We start from the raw sequence: 16,920 nt of genomic DNA, 5'->3' as shown, positions 1-16,920 counted from the left end.
AATTTCAGCGCCTGTTCTTCAGTTTTCACACGCAATTTATATAGAAACGAGTTCTCGGCTTGGTTTCACAATAAACAAGCCACTCGAATGTTGGAGCCTTAGAAGGGAGCGCTCTGTCGCCCTCTTGTGGTCAAGAGTATGTACTGCAGGAACGCCTGCCTGCTTCATGGACATTTTAATGTCTTTATGATTATACTGTTGCACCATTTTGTCACGTGGCTGTTGCTGCGCGATCGAAGGTTGTGGTGCATAAAGTTAATTAAACCTTCGAGTGGATGGAGCCAAGAATTTGTTACCACATGTGTTATGTGCGCTGTGAATGTATTTATTTTCATTTAATAATGGAAATAATTCCATGCTGATGGTGAAAGAAGTGACATTGTAAGAGCACATGACTGAAAATGCAATTAGAGGCGTCAAGCCCTCCCAAAGCACAGCGTTAAATCATGTGAGATAATGAAACGAAACATGCAAAGTTAAATGAAAGTTAAAATGATGTACCGTATGTAGCAAAGTGCTTCCAATCAAATATGACATTTTGTGCATTCAGAAGTCGTCATTTTTATGTACTTTTTCATTTGTTTCAAAGGCAGGTAGATGTGACTTTCCAAAGTGCATGCGCGCATCTTTGAAACGTGCTGCATCAAATGTTTTGTGTCGAATGTGCTGCGGCTCGCTTGATTGTACTCGTTCCACGCACGCGTCCTCGACGAAATGTAACGCCGCTTTGTTGTTTTTAAAGGGCTGCTAAAACGTTTGACTCACTGAGGAGCAATCAAATGGCACAAATAAACTTTGCCTACGGAGTGTCACTTGAAGAAACGAATGACGTCAGATTCACCGAACAACATAGGAGAAGCCGTCTGGTTGCGGGATAACGAAAACTTAATTTTTCATGAATTTTCGAAATCGGGTGTAACGGTCAAATTTTGATATTTCTCATTCCTTTTATTTTGAAATGCCACCTCAGATTTTGATGAAAGTACCTTGGTTGGATACCTGGGGTGGCCTAGTGTACCCCAGAACCAGTCTGGTTGCGGGATAACGAAAACTTAATTTTTAATGATTTTTCGAAATTGGGTGTAAAGGTCAAATTTTGATATATTTTTCTGCCTTTTATTTTGAAATGCCACATCAGATATTGATGAAAGTACCTTTGTTGGATACCTGGGGAGGGCTAGTGTGCCCCAAAACCCGTATGGTTGCGGGATAATGAAAAGTTAATTTTTAATGATTTTTCGAAATTGGTTGTAAAGGTAAAATTTTGATACATTTTTCTGCCTTTTATTTTGAAATGCCACATCAAATTTTGATGAAAGTACCTTGGTTGGATACCTGGGGTGGCCTAGTGTACCCCAGAACCAGTCTGGTTGCGGGATAACGAAAACTTAATTTTTCATGAATTTCTTAAATCGGGTGTAAAGGTTAAATTTTGATATTATTTTTCTGCCTTTTATTTTGAAATGCCACATCAGATATTGATGAAAGTACCTTGGTTGGATACCTGGGGTGGCTTAATGTTCCCCAGCACTAGTTTGGTTGTGGAGATGAGGCACCTTGCAAAAGAGAGAGAAAAAAAATCTTGATGAAACAATTTTTCAAAAATCTCTTTATTCTTTTTTTATATCTGTTAAAAATGATCAAACTGATGTGGGACCAACAATTGAAAGCAAAGCCAAGCTACCTGTAACAAATTTCAGACAGATGGCAGTAAAAGCACTTGGAGAAAAAAAAATACATTCAGCAATGGGCCACATTAATTTCTAAACACGTTTTGCATGAACAACATCTGAAGAAAAAATATTTTTTACATTAAAAATAAAAATGAGAAAAAACAAATACAAAAAGTCAATTAAGCACTGTGGCATAATTCTAAAACAAATCATAAGCACATTCACAACATAAACATTGTAGAATTTCAACAAAATTATTCTCAAAACAAAAACAAATGAAAACTCATTTTCCTTCTCTTGTAAGTTTGCCACAAAATATGAATCTATTTGCATACTGTAAACTTGTTATTAAATATGTTTCAGGTCATTACTGCACAGTTTCAGTTTCATATTGCTTCCCGGTGCACGCGGTACAGCATTCACTTCTTTACTTTTTTAAAAATTCTTTTAATACATTAAATGGACAAATCTACTAGGAGTAAAAAAAAAAAAAAAAAAGGGGCGCTTATACAAAAAAAAATCAGCAAATGTAGCTAAAGATAAATGATTGATTTGAAATGATTCGACATAATCAAATTCAGATTTGTGCATGTTTGAACGCAACAGTTTGGCGACGTAAAAAGTCCACTAGGTGGCGCTGTTAAAGCACAAATGTGGATTTTTGTGGGCTCAGCAACAAGGGAGTGTCGAAAAAAAAAAAAGTCAAATAAAAACTCAGGCCCGACTTTAAACCATGACTTCACACATTTGTTTGTGTTCCAATATTTGCGGTTACTTTTGGCTAAATCAGACATGTCGAGCTCGTCGTGTCAATATATATTTCAGATTTTATTTATTGGAGTGATTTTTGCCGGTAAAAAGTTTAGTATGGAAAAAAATGTAAGGCCGGCAGAAGTTTCCTTCCCTTTTTTTCATTAAAAAAAAATCCAATTTTCTAAACATTAAAAGATAAAAGGTGTTGTCTATCCAAATTTCCACTTTTGACAACATGTTGAACCATTTTCTTCCTTTCTTGGCGACTTAACGGACGCCATCATTTTGACCTCAACACGTACTTGGCCGAAAAAAAAAAAAAAGATTTTCTCCCCTTTAAATGTCTTCTTAATATGCTTGTGACTCCTCTGTCCAATTGTATTTGTTTCGGCTCTGATTTTACGAGCAGTCCGCTAGGATGGAAACTCTTCATGATTCTGTCTGTGTTTAAAACGCACAAAACGGACAGAAATGAAGCGATTCCTGCTTCACAAGAATTTTCTTACTAAGATCACCACGTCACTGTCCTGTCCCGACGAAGATGGAACAAAAGTGGCTTGGGTTCAGTTTTATGAGCAAGTCTCGGAACCATTTGTCGCATATTTACACGTTCCGCTTTGGTTCCCACACGTCAAGCCAGCAGAAAGCGCGCGGAGGCCGAACGCAAACCCGGTCTTGGCTTGACTTTTCAAGGCCACTGGGCTCGGTCCTGGACGCGACTTTGGGTCTTTGTCGGACCGAGTTCCGGTTCTTGGTCCGGGGTGTCCGCTGGCTTGTCGCTCAATACCTGTGTTGGTGCTCGTAATGCCAGCGGTTGAAGTCGATGTTGAACGCTACGATACTTCCTGAGGCCATCCCGGTGATCAGAGTCCTAAGGAGCACAAAAAAACAACAACAACAAAAAAAGGAAATTAAAGAATGCAGGACAAGGTGACTTGACTACATTTTCTGAACATTAATTTTATTTATTTATTTTTTTCAGAATTGAACTCTTCCCAACTGTTTGGGTAAAATCTGACAACAACTAAAATATTGTAAATATTTTTAGACTGAAACTTGATGACACTCCTTTAAGCGACCTCAAAATAGACAGAAGAGAACGTCAAAGAGGTTTCGTAATAAGGAGGCAAGATTGGACACAAATGTGAATTATTAGTTTGATTTTTTCTAAATTGCATTTTTAATCCAATGAAATGAAGGTTGAACCATCATTCTGAAACGGGAACACATTTATCCGTTTCTGAGAAATTGAATTTTCTGTTTGCTTATTGTGTCAATACAAAATGGCTGCCACATCCTGACAGTTTGGCGACAAATTTGGAAATTAAGAGCGGACAGTAAGTTGTAAAATGGCAGAAATAAATCAGTAATAAGAATAAAATTGCAAAGACAACTCATAAAGTTGTCAGTGGGAGGATTCCAAATTGGGCAAGAAAAAGAAAATATCACGTTACAACTGGAATACACAGAATGTGATCAAGTTATGGGAAGCAAGAAAATAAATTGTAATGATGGGCATAATGATTAGAGAGAAGTAAAAATAAACATAAATACGAGGCCCCGTGGCGCCAAATCAGCTCGTCGCTTTCGTTTTTCCTGACTTATCGTGACAACCGTGCAGCAAAAATCGTCTCATTTCATTGGCGGCACTTGGTCAGTCGAATTTGTGAAAACAGCAGCGGCAGGCAACATGCGTGTGTCCCCACGTGGCCTTCCTGGACCGGTCCAAATTCTTGACGTCACGCTCGCAGCCCCCATGCAGACACCGTCTCTCAGACGTGACGGACGCGGGCGGGTGCGTGCGTGCTCATTTAATGGACCAAAGTGAAAACGGAGAGTTTGGAATGGACAAAGAAGTTGCTGTAAAGCTGCCTTGCTACGGGGCACAAGTCTCCAATTTTAAGAGCGCTCACAGACTAAGTCAAAGCCAAACTGACAAGCATGACACAAACAGGCACCATGGAGCTTTTTCCTCAGGCTACACATTATTTACAAGTCAACAAGTTTACTTATTTATTGCGACACAATTTACATTTATTTATTTATATATATATATCACAAACATGAGGGCTGTCAAAGTTAGAGTTGATATAGATTAAATGATTTTAAAATATAAAAATATTTTATGCATGTATGTATATACGCCAAATAGAAAGTTGTCAATTTTTTAAATATTTATATCTATATATTTCCCCAGGATAAAAACTGCATAATAATAGCTACTTATTTTGTATGTATTCATTTTTTTTTTTTTTTATAAATTATGAAACACATACAACATCAAAACATATAATTACACCAAAATAATATTGACAAACAAGTAGGTCATCACTTGCCAATTTTTGTTTCTTTTTGACGACAATAACACATTTAATCTAATATATATTTAGACTTGCATGTATTTTATACAACAATTGGAAATACACAAATAAAATAACATTAAAACATGAAATTATACTTTCATGTATTTTTACATATTTCAACGTACTTGATAAACTATAATTAGCGTATTTTCGCAGTCATAGGGCGCAACACCTGTTGAGGGTGCTATTTCTGTCTTTGAAGCACACACTCAGCTCAGCTGCTTTTAGCATAGCAATAGCTCGGGTGCTCGCGCTGACTCAGCCCAATTCAAGCAATTCACTTTGCCTCTCGCCGCGTTTCAAAGACAGTTGCCATGATACCATTGACAATCGCTATCATTAACAATGACTCTAATCAATAACAGGTATCATGGCAATAGTCTACAAGACTATGTCAGGGGAGGGACTTCATTGGTCACCACACTCCTTAGAGTCACGGTTTCAAAAAAAATAAATAAATAAACAACTCAGCATACAAGCAAACAATAAGATTAACACAAAACATGTATCTCTCATGCCATCAATATACCAAAAAGAAATAAAAATAACACAAAATGATTATAGCAATGGCTTCTTGGGAGCCACTCAGACTCAGCCAATCACAGCAATGCCTTCTGGGAGCCACTCAGACTCAGCCAATCACATGGCTGTTTAGAGAGATTTGCTGTCATGCTTTGGGCTTTTTGTCTGTTGTCTAAACCTGGGACGTTTCTTGCTTGCAATAACATAAATGATAAGACAGACTACAACATTGTGGACAGCTGCCCTTTTGTCCAGCTTTCTTTCAAACACAAAAGTCACATAATGTATAGTCATGGTCACTTTGAAGCATTAGATGACTCACACTTTGTCCAGCAGGGTGTGCTAAAATGCACTCCGAACAGCCCAATGAGTAAAAGGGTTTGATGGTCGCGAGTGATACTTTGTCCATATAATGAGCGCAGTCGCCTTACAAGGCGCTGTGTTAGTTTAGGGGAAGATTTGGGACTTTTAAGTGCGCCTTATGACTGCGAAAATACGGTATATTTGCAAATTTACGTTTGACACTAACTTATATTTATATAAACTTACCATCAAAATATATTAAAATGTATATTATATATATAATATATATTTATAACGGAATAAATGTAATTAAAAAAAAAAACAACAACAAAATGATATAAACAAACCACTTGAGTCTGACCTTTGGTCATGTGACAGGTCCATGGCTCTGATGGCGGCGTCACAGGCCGGGTACACGTAGAGCGGCTTGAGGCTGCACGCCTGCCACACTTGGACCACGCCGTTGTCGCCGCCCGTCGCCAGATTATGCCCGTCGCTGCTCAGCACCATCGCCTGAGCGCAGAAAAAAAATAAAATAAATAATAAATTCAACAAGCTCATTTTCAATATGCAACAATATCTTGCCTCTTGCAATTGTGAGCAAACTGGTAATTGCAGCTTCTTAAACAATTTACGAGATGTTTTAAAAGAAAAGAAATATTAAAAGAGAAACTAGGAGGAACATAGTAAAATTATGTGAGTGAAAAAAAAAAAAAGTTTAAGACAAGTAAATGAAAAGTCAAAGGAAAAACTAGATCCTAAATGAGTAAAATCAAGTAAAGGAAAAAAAGAAAAAAAAAAAAAAGAAAAAGAAACTTTAAAAGTAACAGAAAGAACACAAAAAAGTAAATAGGGGGAAAAATATTTTGAAAAAAGTAAATGCAGAAAGTACATGGAAAATCAAAAATACATCAATAAAAATACTGAACAACAATATGGAAAATTAAATTGTAAAACTAAAAAACTAAATGAAAAAAAAGACTGCATAACAAAAAGGACAAAAGAAAAACTGGAAAGTAAACTGGAAAAAAAAACGTAAAATAAAAATTAAACAAATAAAAAAATGAAATGAACAAAAATGGAAAATGAAGAAAAACTAAGCAATGTTCACAAAAATTATCAGAAAAGAATGATGCAACACAAATTTTAAAATTTAGTCAATGAAAAAAGACAGCAAAATGACAAAATACTGAAGAGAAAAAAAATAGAACATAACAGTAAAAATAAACACCAAAAAACATGAAAAAATTAAGAATATAATTAGTAAATAAAGAAAATACAAAATAAAACTACAGAATAGAGAACAACAATGTGCTTTGCAAAATAATAATAAAAAAACATATACAACAGAAGAATAACATCAAAACACAGTGAACAATCATCATAAAATGTAGCCGAACTGAATAATAACGCTAAAACTAAAAAAAATAAACTCAATAAAAAAACAAAAAGCAGCCCGTTTACGAGTATCTGCCTGACCCTGGTGCTGTCGCGGAGCTCCATGCTGGCCAGCAGTTTGCCGTTGACGCTGAAGTTGCAGAAGCGCCCGCGCTCGTAGTAGACGATGCAGTGGCCCTCGCTGGACACCGTCATCAGCCGCGGCCGCCGCCAACTCTCGGGACCCTCCAGCGCCCGCAGCAGGTCGCCGGTGATGGTGTGCACCAGGCACGGCCCGTCTGCCAACACACACACAGCGCTCGTGTGCACACTGCCCGTGCCTTGAGACGAGGGCTGGGCAATAAACCGAAAAATTTACATTTACCGAAATTGATTTCAACGACCGACATCATTTTGTCCGTGTCGGTAAATTCTGGGTTTAAAAAAAAAAAAGGAAAAGAAAAGTCTTTTCCGTCTGCGGCAATGTTCATGCCCCTTTAAGACGGCTACAGCGCGTCGAGTCACGTGACTCCACCCATCTGAACCCTCGTTGGAAACCAATTAGTCAGTTTGTTTGCTACGTCGGCTGGCTGACCTTTGGCCCCGCTGATGACCAGCCCCAGTTCTGCGCAGACCGCCACGCACGCCACTTCCTGGTCATGGCCTGTGAGGACAGCTCGCGGCGCCGGGTAGTCGCCTACAACAGGGCACACAGACGAAGCTCAAATGAATATCATGTCAAAGAAAGAACCCCATGACGCCATCCGTCTGAGCCATCACAGCTGAGGAGGCTAAAGTGCGCCCCCAAGTGGCGTTCAGCAGAACAGTGCGGCGTTTCACCAACAGGCAGTAAACCCAGACCATTCAAAACCTTTCACAAAAAAACACGTACATGATCACCAAAAATCGGGCATAGCCAGGTGAAATCTCTTCTCTCGAAATCGGATGATGAGTTCTCTGATAAAGTGAATAAAGACGAGCTAATGCTACTATTTGGTGCTAATCCCATCAGTCACACGTCCGAGTGACAATCGCAGACCCCCAAAGCGCACCTGCCTCCCCCCGTTGGTCGTATGGCCTCCACAGTGGCGGCGGTCCAGTGATGGATGCGGCCCCACGGAGACCACGCGGGAGCCTGAGCGGCGCTGTCAGTGCCGGCAGCTGCTCTGAGGATGATGGTGGGGAGGGGGGGGGAGGGGGGGGGGCGAGGGGCTTGTCGGGTTGGGTGGGCTTTGACGAGGACAAGTGTCACACGAAGCCTCTGGGGAGGTAACGAGGGAGCTGCAGCCGCTCACCTGCCCGACAAAAGATTCAATCTGGCCGCTTCAGTCGCCTTCACCCTCGGGACGAGCGCAAGTCGCCCGCCCGCCCGCTCGGCGGTGGCCTCAGGTGGGGGGGCTGATTGAATCAGAGTCCCCATTTTAATGATCGGACACACCTTTCTTTATTAACATGACCTCCACACAGCAGGCGACAAATGTTTAACTACATTTGAGGGTTTGGCTTTTTCTTTGGCTTAACTTGACATATTGGACAGTAGGAGTGAAAAGTGAAAATTGACACCAGAAATTAACACCAGTGATGGGAAAATGAAGCTTCAAATCTGCGTCATAAACCAGTTGTCATATTTTAGGACTCCTGTAGATGGCGCTCTCGATTCAACATTGGGCTGACTTCCCATTTTTTAATCCCTTTATTTAATCCAACAGCGCCATCTAGAGGACTCAAAAATACAACAACTGGTTCATGAAGCAAATTTGAAGCTTCATTTTCCCATCACTAATTATAACGCCCCGTCAAAAAAAACAAAACAAAAAAAAACGCTTGTAATTCCCTATTTGAACCACTAGATGGCAGCAAAACAGATTTCTTGCTTGACCTCACTAAATGAAGCTCCTGGGTTGGTTATCCAGCTCTGCTGAAACAAGTTGCTTCAATAGTTTGGTTCACCTTCTGATTGGATCGTAATCGGTTATCTGGTTGTTAAAACTTCAAATCCGGACTGTAAAAAGCCTAGAAAAAAAAGCATAACCTTAAAAGCATTGACTTCACTTCTTTTACAAAATTCCCCCTGAAAATAAATGGATTCAAGATGTCTTGATTTTGAAGAACGAAAAAAAGAAAAAAAAAGGGCCCGTCGTGCACGTGTACGTTTCATCGTTGAAAAAGACATTCAGAGTGTTGAGGATGCTTGGCGAGCAGCAGGGGAATTCTCTTTTCCCCGATGCAAACCAACACAAGTTCTCCCCGGCTAATTGGACTCAGCCGAGCCGAAATTCTTAATTAGCCGTCGCCGCTTCTGTCAACTTCATCAAATCGGGACTTGCGCATGCAAAGTGTGAAAAACAAAAAAACACACAAAAGCACTTACTGTTGGCGGGGTTGTCGCCGATGATGTGGTGCCTGCCGCTCCAGTACCACAGAAGAAGAGTGGCGTCTCGCGAACCCGACACGATGTAGCAGTCGCCTCCGATGTACGACTCGGAGCGCGCCACACACGTCACCACGTCCCAGTGGCCGAACACGATCTGGGTCAGCTTTCCTGCTTGGGACACAAACGCGGTGGGCGTGTCGCGGACTGCAAACTATCATCACAATCACGTTACAAATTAAAAAAAAAAAATTAACATGCGACAAGGTGAGTGAAATGTTGTTCTACGCGAGATGCAGAGAAGTTGACTAAAACAAAAGACACACTGGACTCGTTCGTGGAGAAGAAAGAAGAAGAAAAATGAGACGAAGAAGAAGGAGACAAATAAGACCATAATTTGAAGAGAAAATTAAGCAGCTAACGAGCTTTAAATAAAATAAAAAATACATTTTTATGACTGACCGGCAAAAAAGGGTCACGTGCCCATCGGTTTTCACGGCTCTCTGCCCCCCCCCGCGCCTCATGAACGGACCGTTTTACAACAGAACGGCCCGTCCAAGTATTGACATTGTCACCCACGCACGAGCGCGCCCACCTTTTTGCGCTCCCGCTCTGGCGCTCACCTGTCTCCGAGGAGTACACGCGGAAGCTCTTGTCCCAGAAGCCGCACACCAGGATGTAGCGGTTGTCAGCTGTCACCACGAAGCACTGCGTGCTGATCTGGATGCTCTGGTCCACTAAATCTGTGATCTGACGCTTGTTGCTCGCAGCGCTGTTGGCTGCGGCGGCAAAGGAGGACACGCGTCAACACAAAAGCTTACAAGCGGCCGCACCAACGAGTGGAAGAATGAGAAGAACTCACCGATCAGAGGGTCCATTTCGATGGGGAGATGATGAGCCTGCTCCAGTGAGTAACCGGGTGCTCCTCGGAGGCCTGAAACAAAAAGAAGAAAAAAAAAAAAGCATTTGAATGGCGGGAAGTCAACAAGCAAACGTTCGCTTTGACTTGAGAGCAAACATTTGAGATGCAAGCGCTACGTGGCGGCAGTGAACTCAAGTGGCTCACAAAATAGTCAACAATTCTTCAAAATGGAGGCTTCGGGTCCAGTTTAGTTTCATACCTGAACAAAATGCTGATTGAATAAAAATGCTGGAGGTTTCGAAGATCAGCACATCTTTTTTTTTTAAATGAAATTAGTGGAGCTCAGATTTCAAAGCAAAAATGGTGATGCAGCATGTCGCTGTTATGCTGTAAGCCTGGAGTGGAAATGCTTTTAAATCCAGGTTAAAAACTCCTTTTTCTTCTCATACCTTTTAATTAAGGTCTTCCAAACATTTTGAAATGATTTTATTTCCTCCAGCAATTTTAGAAAGCAACTTTTAATTCTTTACTTTCAAATGTTTTGACACACTTTTTGTGTTTAAACGTTGTCCATTCTTTTTTAAATTTCCTGAATGCATCGTGAATAATTCCAGGCAGGAATAAAATAAATGCGTGTTGTCGTCAGAGCCCAAAACGGCGGTTTGTGGTCGGCAGCTTCCCTCATTAGGACGCTAGATTCCCTCTTGCCGTGTTTTCCACTCTGACAGCCGGGAAGTGTGAGGAGAATGTGCGGCGTGCCGCGGCCAGATTTCCAAGCAAGCATTTGTGTTGGCCCCCTGACCCGGAGGTGGGCGGGGGCAGGGGAGCACCGCGGTTCACACGCCGGCGAGAGGCAACATGTGGAAACACTCTTCACCTGGTCGGGAGGCGCCGGGCCAGGTGACGTTTTTATGGGCGCGCCCGCCACTCACCGACCGTGTTGTGCCATCGGTTGACGGCGAAGAGGCGGCTGCACGTGACGGTGACCACTGCCGGCACGGCGAGGTGCGGCAGCGTGTTGGCGGCCACGTGTGTCACCGGCGAGTTGGACGGGAACTTCAGCACCATGATGACGTCCTGCTGCAGCTGGTCCTTGAACATCAGAGGACTCTGTGAAAGGAGGAACGTGTAAGGGGACACATTAAAACAGAACTCGGGTGTCTTGGACTGGCATTGTCACCGTGACAACCAGAGCATAGCTCCTCCTCAGTGTGTCAAATTTGAATAAAATAAAATAGGCCCAAAAAGATTTGACTCCATTTTCCCTCGTGATAGCGGCACTTCATTCTCAAGTTGTAGAATTTAGCAAAGCAGATCTGTGCGTGTGGTGCATGCAGCAGACACAAATGTCGTCACCCCTCAAAGTGAAAATCGTGACTGAGCATTGTTGGACGTACCAGGAAATCAGCAGTTAAAATTGCAGCTCTGCTTACCTTTGGGTGTTGAACATAATATCGCATTTTGACAACTAATGGATGAATAAACTCGCAACGGGGGCGTGATTATGTTAATTAGCAGAGCTGTGACATCACAATACGGCAAAATCAGCTCACAGATGCATTTTCAGAAATAGGCAGCTCACAAAATATTTACTTGGGTGTTTCATTTCACACAGGCACGGATGTAGTACACAAGTGGAAAATTTGTGCTACTTAAACAAATGTTTACCAACATTTTTTTTTAATTTACAATTTGTCAATAGAAAATGGAAAATTTGGGGTAAAAAATGATGCAACAAATTTAAGCCCCCAGGCCATACTTTGACCACCCTTGATGCAAACTATGCAATCATTCTTCATTCTTGACGTGATCCAACAAAAGCATGTCACACGTTATTGAATGAATTAAATTGTGAGGTTGGAAAAAGCACAACATCTCCTTTAAATAGTTCAGCAATGTTTTTTTGTTTTTCTCCCAGCATGCTCTCTGCTCTCACCAGGTGCATGGCGGAGCTGCGTGGAGGATGTGGCTCGATGAGCAAGTGAGATGGCGTCTGTCCAACGCTCCGGATCTGCGCCTCCGTGGCCTACGGGTGGGAAAGCGAGAGATGAAATGGAGAGAGAGAGAGAGAAAGAAAGAAAGAGAGAGAGAGAGAGAGGGCTGCTGTCACAGTGGATATGCGTCAAAGTGATGGGTCAATGCGCTACTTGACAATGCAAGCAATTCCCAACTCAGCCTTGCCTCACGGTGCGGAGGGGGGGCGGGGTGAGGTGGGGGGGTGGGGGGGTGTGGAGTCAGGCGAGCGGGGTGCGCTCCCGAGTTCGCCCCGCCTCGCCCCCACCCCCCCCCCCCCTTTCGTCGTCCTCACCCGCCTCACCCTGCAGAGTCATCCAAGTGTTCGGCCTTTTCCTATTAACATGCTTGGCTTAACGATTCCCATTTGCAGGCGCAAGAGGCCCCCGCTTGCGCAAACGCTAACCTGGAGTGACATCCGAGCCGAGCTGGCCGGCCGGCCGGCCGCTGCGCTGTTTCATGCTATTGTGCGGAAGACAAAGGACAGGGCGCGTGCGTGCGTGCTTGCGTGCGCGCACACAAGCGCAACTTGTTTACACGCACTAATGTGGAGAGGCAGGCAAAAGGACATGAGCGCTGGATCTAAGGCGGATGCTTCACATGCGACGGAATATTTGTCTGTTTGGAAGAATGCACGCACGTTGAAGCACAAAACCTCCACCAGGCTGACCAATACTAACGTCGGACTGAAACAACGAAGCCAATGCAACACAACAGCAATCCTGAACCTGATTTTTAAAAAAAAAAATTTTTTTTGAGGGATGTGGGGGACCACATTGAAGAAAGAATGTCTTATGAAAATGAGTAAATTTTGCAAATGATGAATATCATAATCAATTATAAAACCAGAGGAAACAATATTGGAATGCTATATGACGCTAAGCTAACACCTTTTAAGACCCCGACAGTGGTCAGATTTGGAAGTTACAGAGCGTGTGCTTCCGTGTGACTTTGTTATTTTTAAGGGTAATGTTGTAAAACAGCTATGAATTATTTAAAAATATTTGGGGATCTTAATCTGTGGTATATGTACAGATTAAATTATTATGATTAAAGGCAATTATGAAAAGAAATTAGGGAGCGCCTGAATTACTTTTTCGCAATAGGAGTCGTCCCCGAGAGGTTTGCTATCGTAAAAAAATGTAACAAAGCCTTGAAAAACATTTTTTTCATCTTTCTATTTCAGTATTGTCACTTGTTTGAGAACTGTACTGCCAAACACAACACTTTGTTTTGAATGTTGCAGGGCATTACGTAAATGCAGTCAACAAATACTTCATATATATATATTAAAAAAACTAAAACTAATACTAAAACCAAGAGCAATGAAAACAAAGCATTTTCCCCAAAAATTAACCAAATTTTTCAGAAACCCCAAAATAACTGCTTTTAAACAATGAAAATCAAAAGTCACTAAAATCCCAAACTTTTATAACTCCGGTGTGGTTCGTGTCAACTTTCGAGGTTATATTTAGTGTCATCCTTCGCGAATGAAAACATCCGATCCTCGTTGGAGGCGACACGCAACAACATTTGCGTGGCTGTCACTGATGTTGATGGACCGACTGGCGCCTGCTTCTCCATCACGGAGACGTCGGTGGAGTGGGGGGGGTTAGGGGGGGCGGTTTCGAGCCAGCCCTCCTTTTGGAAGGGGGCTGTACACACGGCTTAAAATCACACGCAGCCAATGGGCAGCACATGCACGGGATGTTTCGAGGTGCTTCTGGATGAGGACAGGCCACCTGCGAGTAACGATCACCCCCCCCCCCACCCCCCCACAACTACTTCCGCTAGCCCTGCAGTCACTTCCAATCTGGCACAATGTTATCGTCCACACTGTCGCGCTGAACTGAAAAGTTTCACGCGAGTTGTTGCTGAGCACGTTTGGGCAAATAAAGAAAGATACAGTTAAACGATTCGCATGATTGCTTTGTATTTTTGGAAACCTTTTATTTTGTGCTATGTTCACTTTTCATGAACGGCGACAAAGTGTTGTAATGTGGCTCGTTATTTTCCACGCAAACATGAAACGAAACACATTTGCTTGATTGAGTTATGACAACACGACGCAACGTGTCAGACCGGCGTTTATCGGACAATATATAGACAAAAAAACAACATAATGAAGATCTCAACAGTGGCAGCTTGAGAGGACGGATCAAATGCACAACAAACAAAAAAAGGAACTCTGAAGACATCGAGAAGTATTTTTCATGGAAAAAGAAAATTAAGCAAAAAATATAAATAGCATCTTCAGAAAATGTAAAACTCAATTTGCGACACGACAGGAAATACATTTTAGCGTTAAAAAGTGTCCGTTTAAAATATTTTTTTTTTCTTAAAAACTATTATTAGCGTTTGGATTGAAACAACTCATATAACAAAAAAATAATTGACTTTAATGATAATGATGAAATTATACAACAAGGACCCATAAATACGGCATGTCATTTATTTTTTGCGGAGCATGGAGCTGAGTTTCACAAGCAGGACTGAAGTGCTCTCGCATGCGATGCCGTAACACAACACAAGACAACAACGTCAAGTCTGTCAGACAGAACGAGGACTCGCCCTCTGCTTGACCCGCTAAGCAGTGCGGGATCGCCATGCGTCACGACACCTGAAGCTGACAACACGCCGCAAAGAATGACGGCGAAGATGCGCACACGCCCACGAATACGACGTAAGCAAGGCCAAGGTTTTGGCGGCATAAAGATTGGGAAACCAAATACACCACACCCTCGACCGACCGATGGGTATTGCTAAATTGAAACGCCTTCAAAAATGGGCGGAGTTTGGCATTCAAGTTTGATGATGATGAGAAACGCCAGCGTGAGGGCCAAGAAATAAAAATAAAGTCTCGCTAATGATTAATTCGCCCGCCCCATCCGTGGCCGAGCTGTCATTTTTATTTTTTTTGGGGGGGGAAGCTGTCAGGCCGAGACGTGCCCCCTCCAGCAGGGGGCCCCCCCCCACCCGACACTCGGATTTCCTGACATGGCGACGCCGTGGTGACTAACGGCGTTGATGCAATTCGTCAGCTGTCAGCGGGCCACGGATGAATCAATATCACCTTTTCCGACATTGCAGCAGGTCCTCACGCGACATTTCGACGGCGCCTTTCAAAATCAGGCCTTCTCACAGGTTGCAAAGGCGGGAAAGTGAATCATCACACGGAAATACTTTTTTTTTATAATTTTGAAGACCTTTTTTCCAAAATGAAAAATGCATTGTAATTGGTAGAGAAATGATTCGTACAAATTTGGCTTGGGGAAAATATGAAAAAAAAAAAAAACATTCATTCAACAACCTATAAACCAATTATGGTGTGCGTGTTGGCTAACTTCGTTTTTTTTTTTTAGGAATTAAAATGTATCGCACCTGAAAAAAATATGTTAAATAATAGTGAAGGCGGTAGTGCTTAGCTCTTTAAAATCACAGCTAAAATATATTGTGTAATGACAAAATTAGTTTGAAACAAAAAACTCAATTTCTATGCAACATTTCCACCATAATAAAATCAAATAAGGAAAATGTAATACATGGAAAAAAAAGTGTTGCTTGAAACATTTTTTCTATTTAAATAGTTTTGAAACATTTCTAAAACAAATCTTGTAGAATTCCTACACCAAAAGCAAAAACCAAGTCAGCATGTTTTAGCGTATTCTCTATTTTGGTTATCCCACCTGCCAAAATTAGAGCGGCTACCTCAAATGAAATCTTGTCCACTTTTTCATTTTGGTTCAAGTCACGCTCTGTCTCTTGTCATGCCTCACTCACTGACGTTGGAATTTTGGCCTGTTTTACTGCCCCTTCTCCACTCTCCTTTTTTATTGTAGGATATTCACATTCTCTTGTTTGTGTTGTTAAAAACACCCATTTCACAAAATGTTGACATGTATCATTTATTTGCTCATAAATGTGCACCGAAATCATTTTTAATGACGTCCGCATGTGACCATGTTATTTCACATGGAAAGAAAATAATCCACGCGCCTAAAAATCATAGTCTTGTATATTCGATGAGCGAACACAAACTCATTTTCTTTTCGTCTGCAAGGGGCACGCTTCTAGAGTGGGAAACGCAATTCTTAATTGGTCTTAAAAAGAATTCAAATAGACCGGTCGCAATTAGGTGATCTCTCCACAATTAGACACGCAATTGGCAGCTACACAGGATAAGAATCCCCCCCCCCAAAAAAAATAAAATAAAATAAAAAGATGGTGCTTGGATCAAGCAAATCTTGGCGCGGGCCATTTGCATAACGGTCACTTGATAAATAAAAGCGCGGCTGGAAGTGACAGTATATAAATGACTTGTTTTGCAGACAGCAGATGGCGGATATCACAGGAAAAGAGAGTCGTCCCGGAAAAGTCCCACAATGCACGGCAGCTGCCGCCGTGGCCGCAATTAAGCTATTCACAAGTGGCACGCCGCAGCTCATAGATATTCAATTAATGTGTCGAGAACAAGGAGATGCACCCGCTCGGCTATTGACGGCCTGACCTCTGCCCATTGATCACAGGATCACTCGCGCTCTCATTGATCACGGCCGTCCAAAGTGGAGGCCTAAAAAAAAAAAATCAACTGAAGAAGCGTCGGATGACGACGGCTCGTTGTTTGGTGGTTCACAAAGGCAAATTATGCGACGAGACCAGCGCGTGCCAGAACAGGAAGTTATG

The 16,920-nt window shown here is 42.0% G+C and overlaps 1 protein-coding gene across 1 annotated transcript in view; it reads right to left on the bottom strand.

Moving 5' to 3' along the window:
- Nucleotides 1-1,973: 1,973 nt before the first annotated feature.
- The window catches only part of nbeab (neurobeachin b), a 157,394-nt gene continuing 142,447 nt past the window's right edge, over nt 1,974-16,920 (bottom strand). The window contains exons 48-56 of the mRNA XM_088301559.1: nt 12,161-12,250; nt 11,157-11,334; nt 10,225-10,296; nt 9,986-10,141; nt 9,363-9,533; nt 7,587-7,688; nt 7,094-7,290; nt 5,976-6,127; nt 1,974-3,297 (exon numbers count right to left, since the gene is read on the bottom strand). Of these exons, the coding sequence (XP_088157685.1) occupies nt 3,207-3,297; nt 5,976-6,127; nt 7,094-7,290; nt 7,587-7,688; nt 9,363-9,533; nt 9,986-10,141; nt 10,225-10,296; nt 11,157-11,334; nt 12,161-12,250 (1,209 nt within the window). The 3' untranslated portion in view covers nt 1,974-3,206. The remainder of the gene's footprint in view (nt 3,298-5,975; nt 6,128-7,093; nt 7,291-7,586; nt 7,689-9,362; nt 9,534-9,985; nt 10,142-10,224; nt 10,297-11,156; nt 11,335-12,160; nt 12,251-16,920) is intronic.

The sequence above is a fragment of the Idiotropiscis lumnitzeri genome, chromosome 7 (assembly GCF_059441095.1).
Source record: "Idiotropiscis lumnitzeri isolate Australia: NSW breed Sydney's pygmy pipehorse chromosome 7, RoL_Ilum_1.0, whole genome shotgun sequence".
In the NCBI taxonomy this organism is placed as follows: domain Eukaryota; kingdom Metazoa; phylum Chordata; class Actinopteri; order Syngnathiformes; family Syngnathidae; genus Idiotropiscis; species Idiotropiscis lumnitzeri.
Note: the sequence above shows the minus strand (reverse complement) of the source record. Positions and strands in the feature narration are given on the sequence as shown.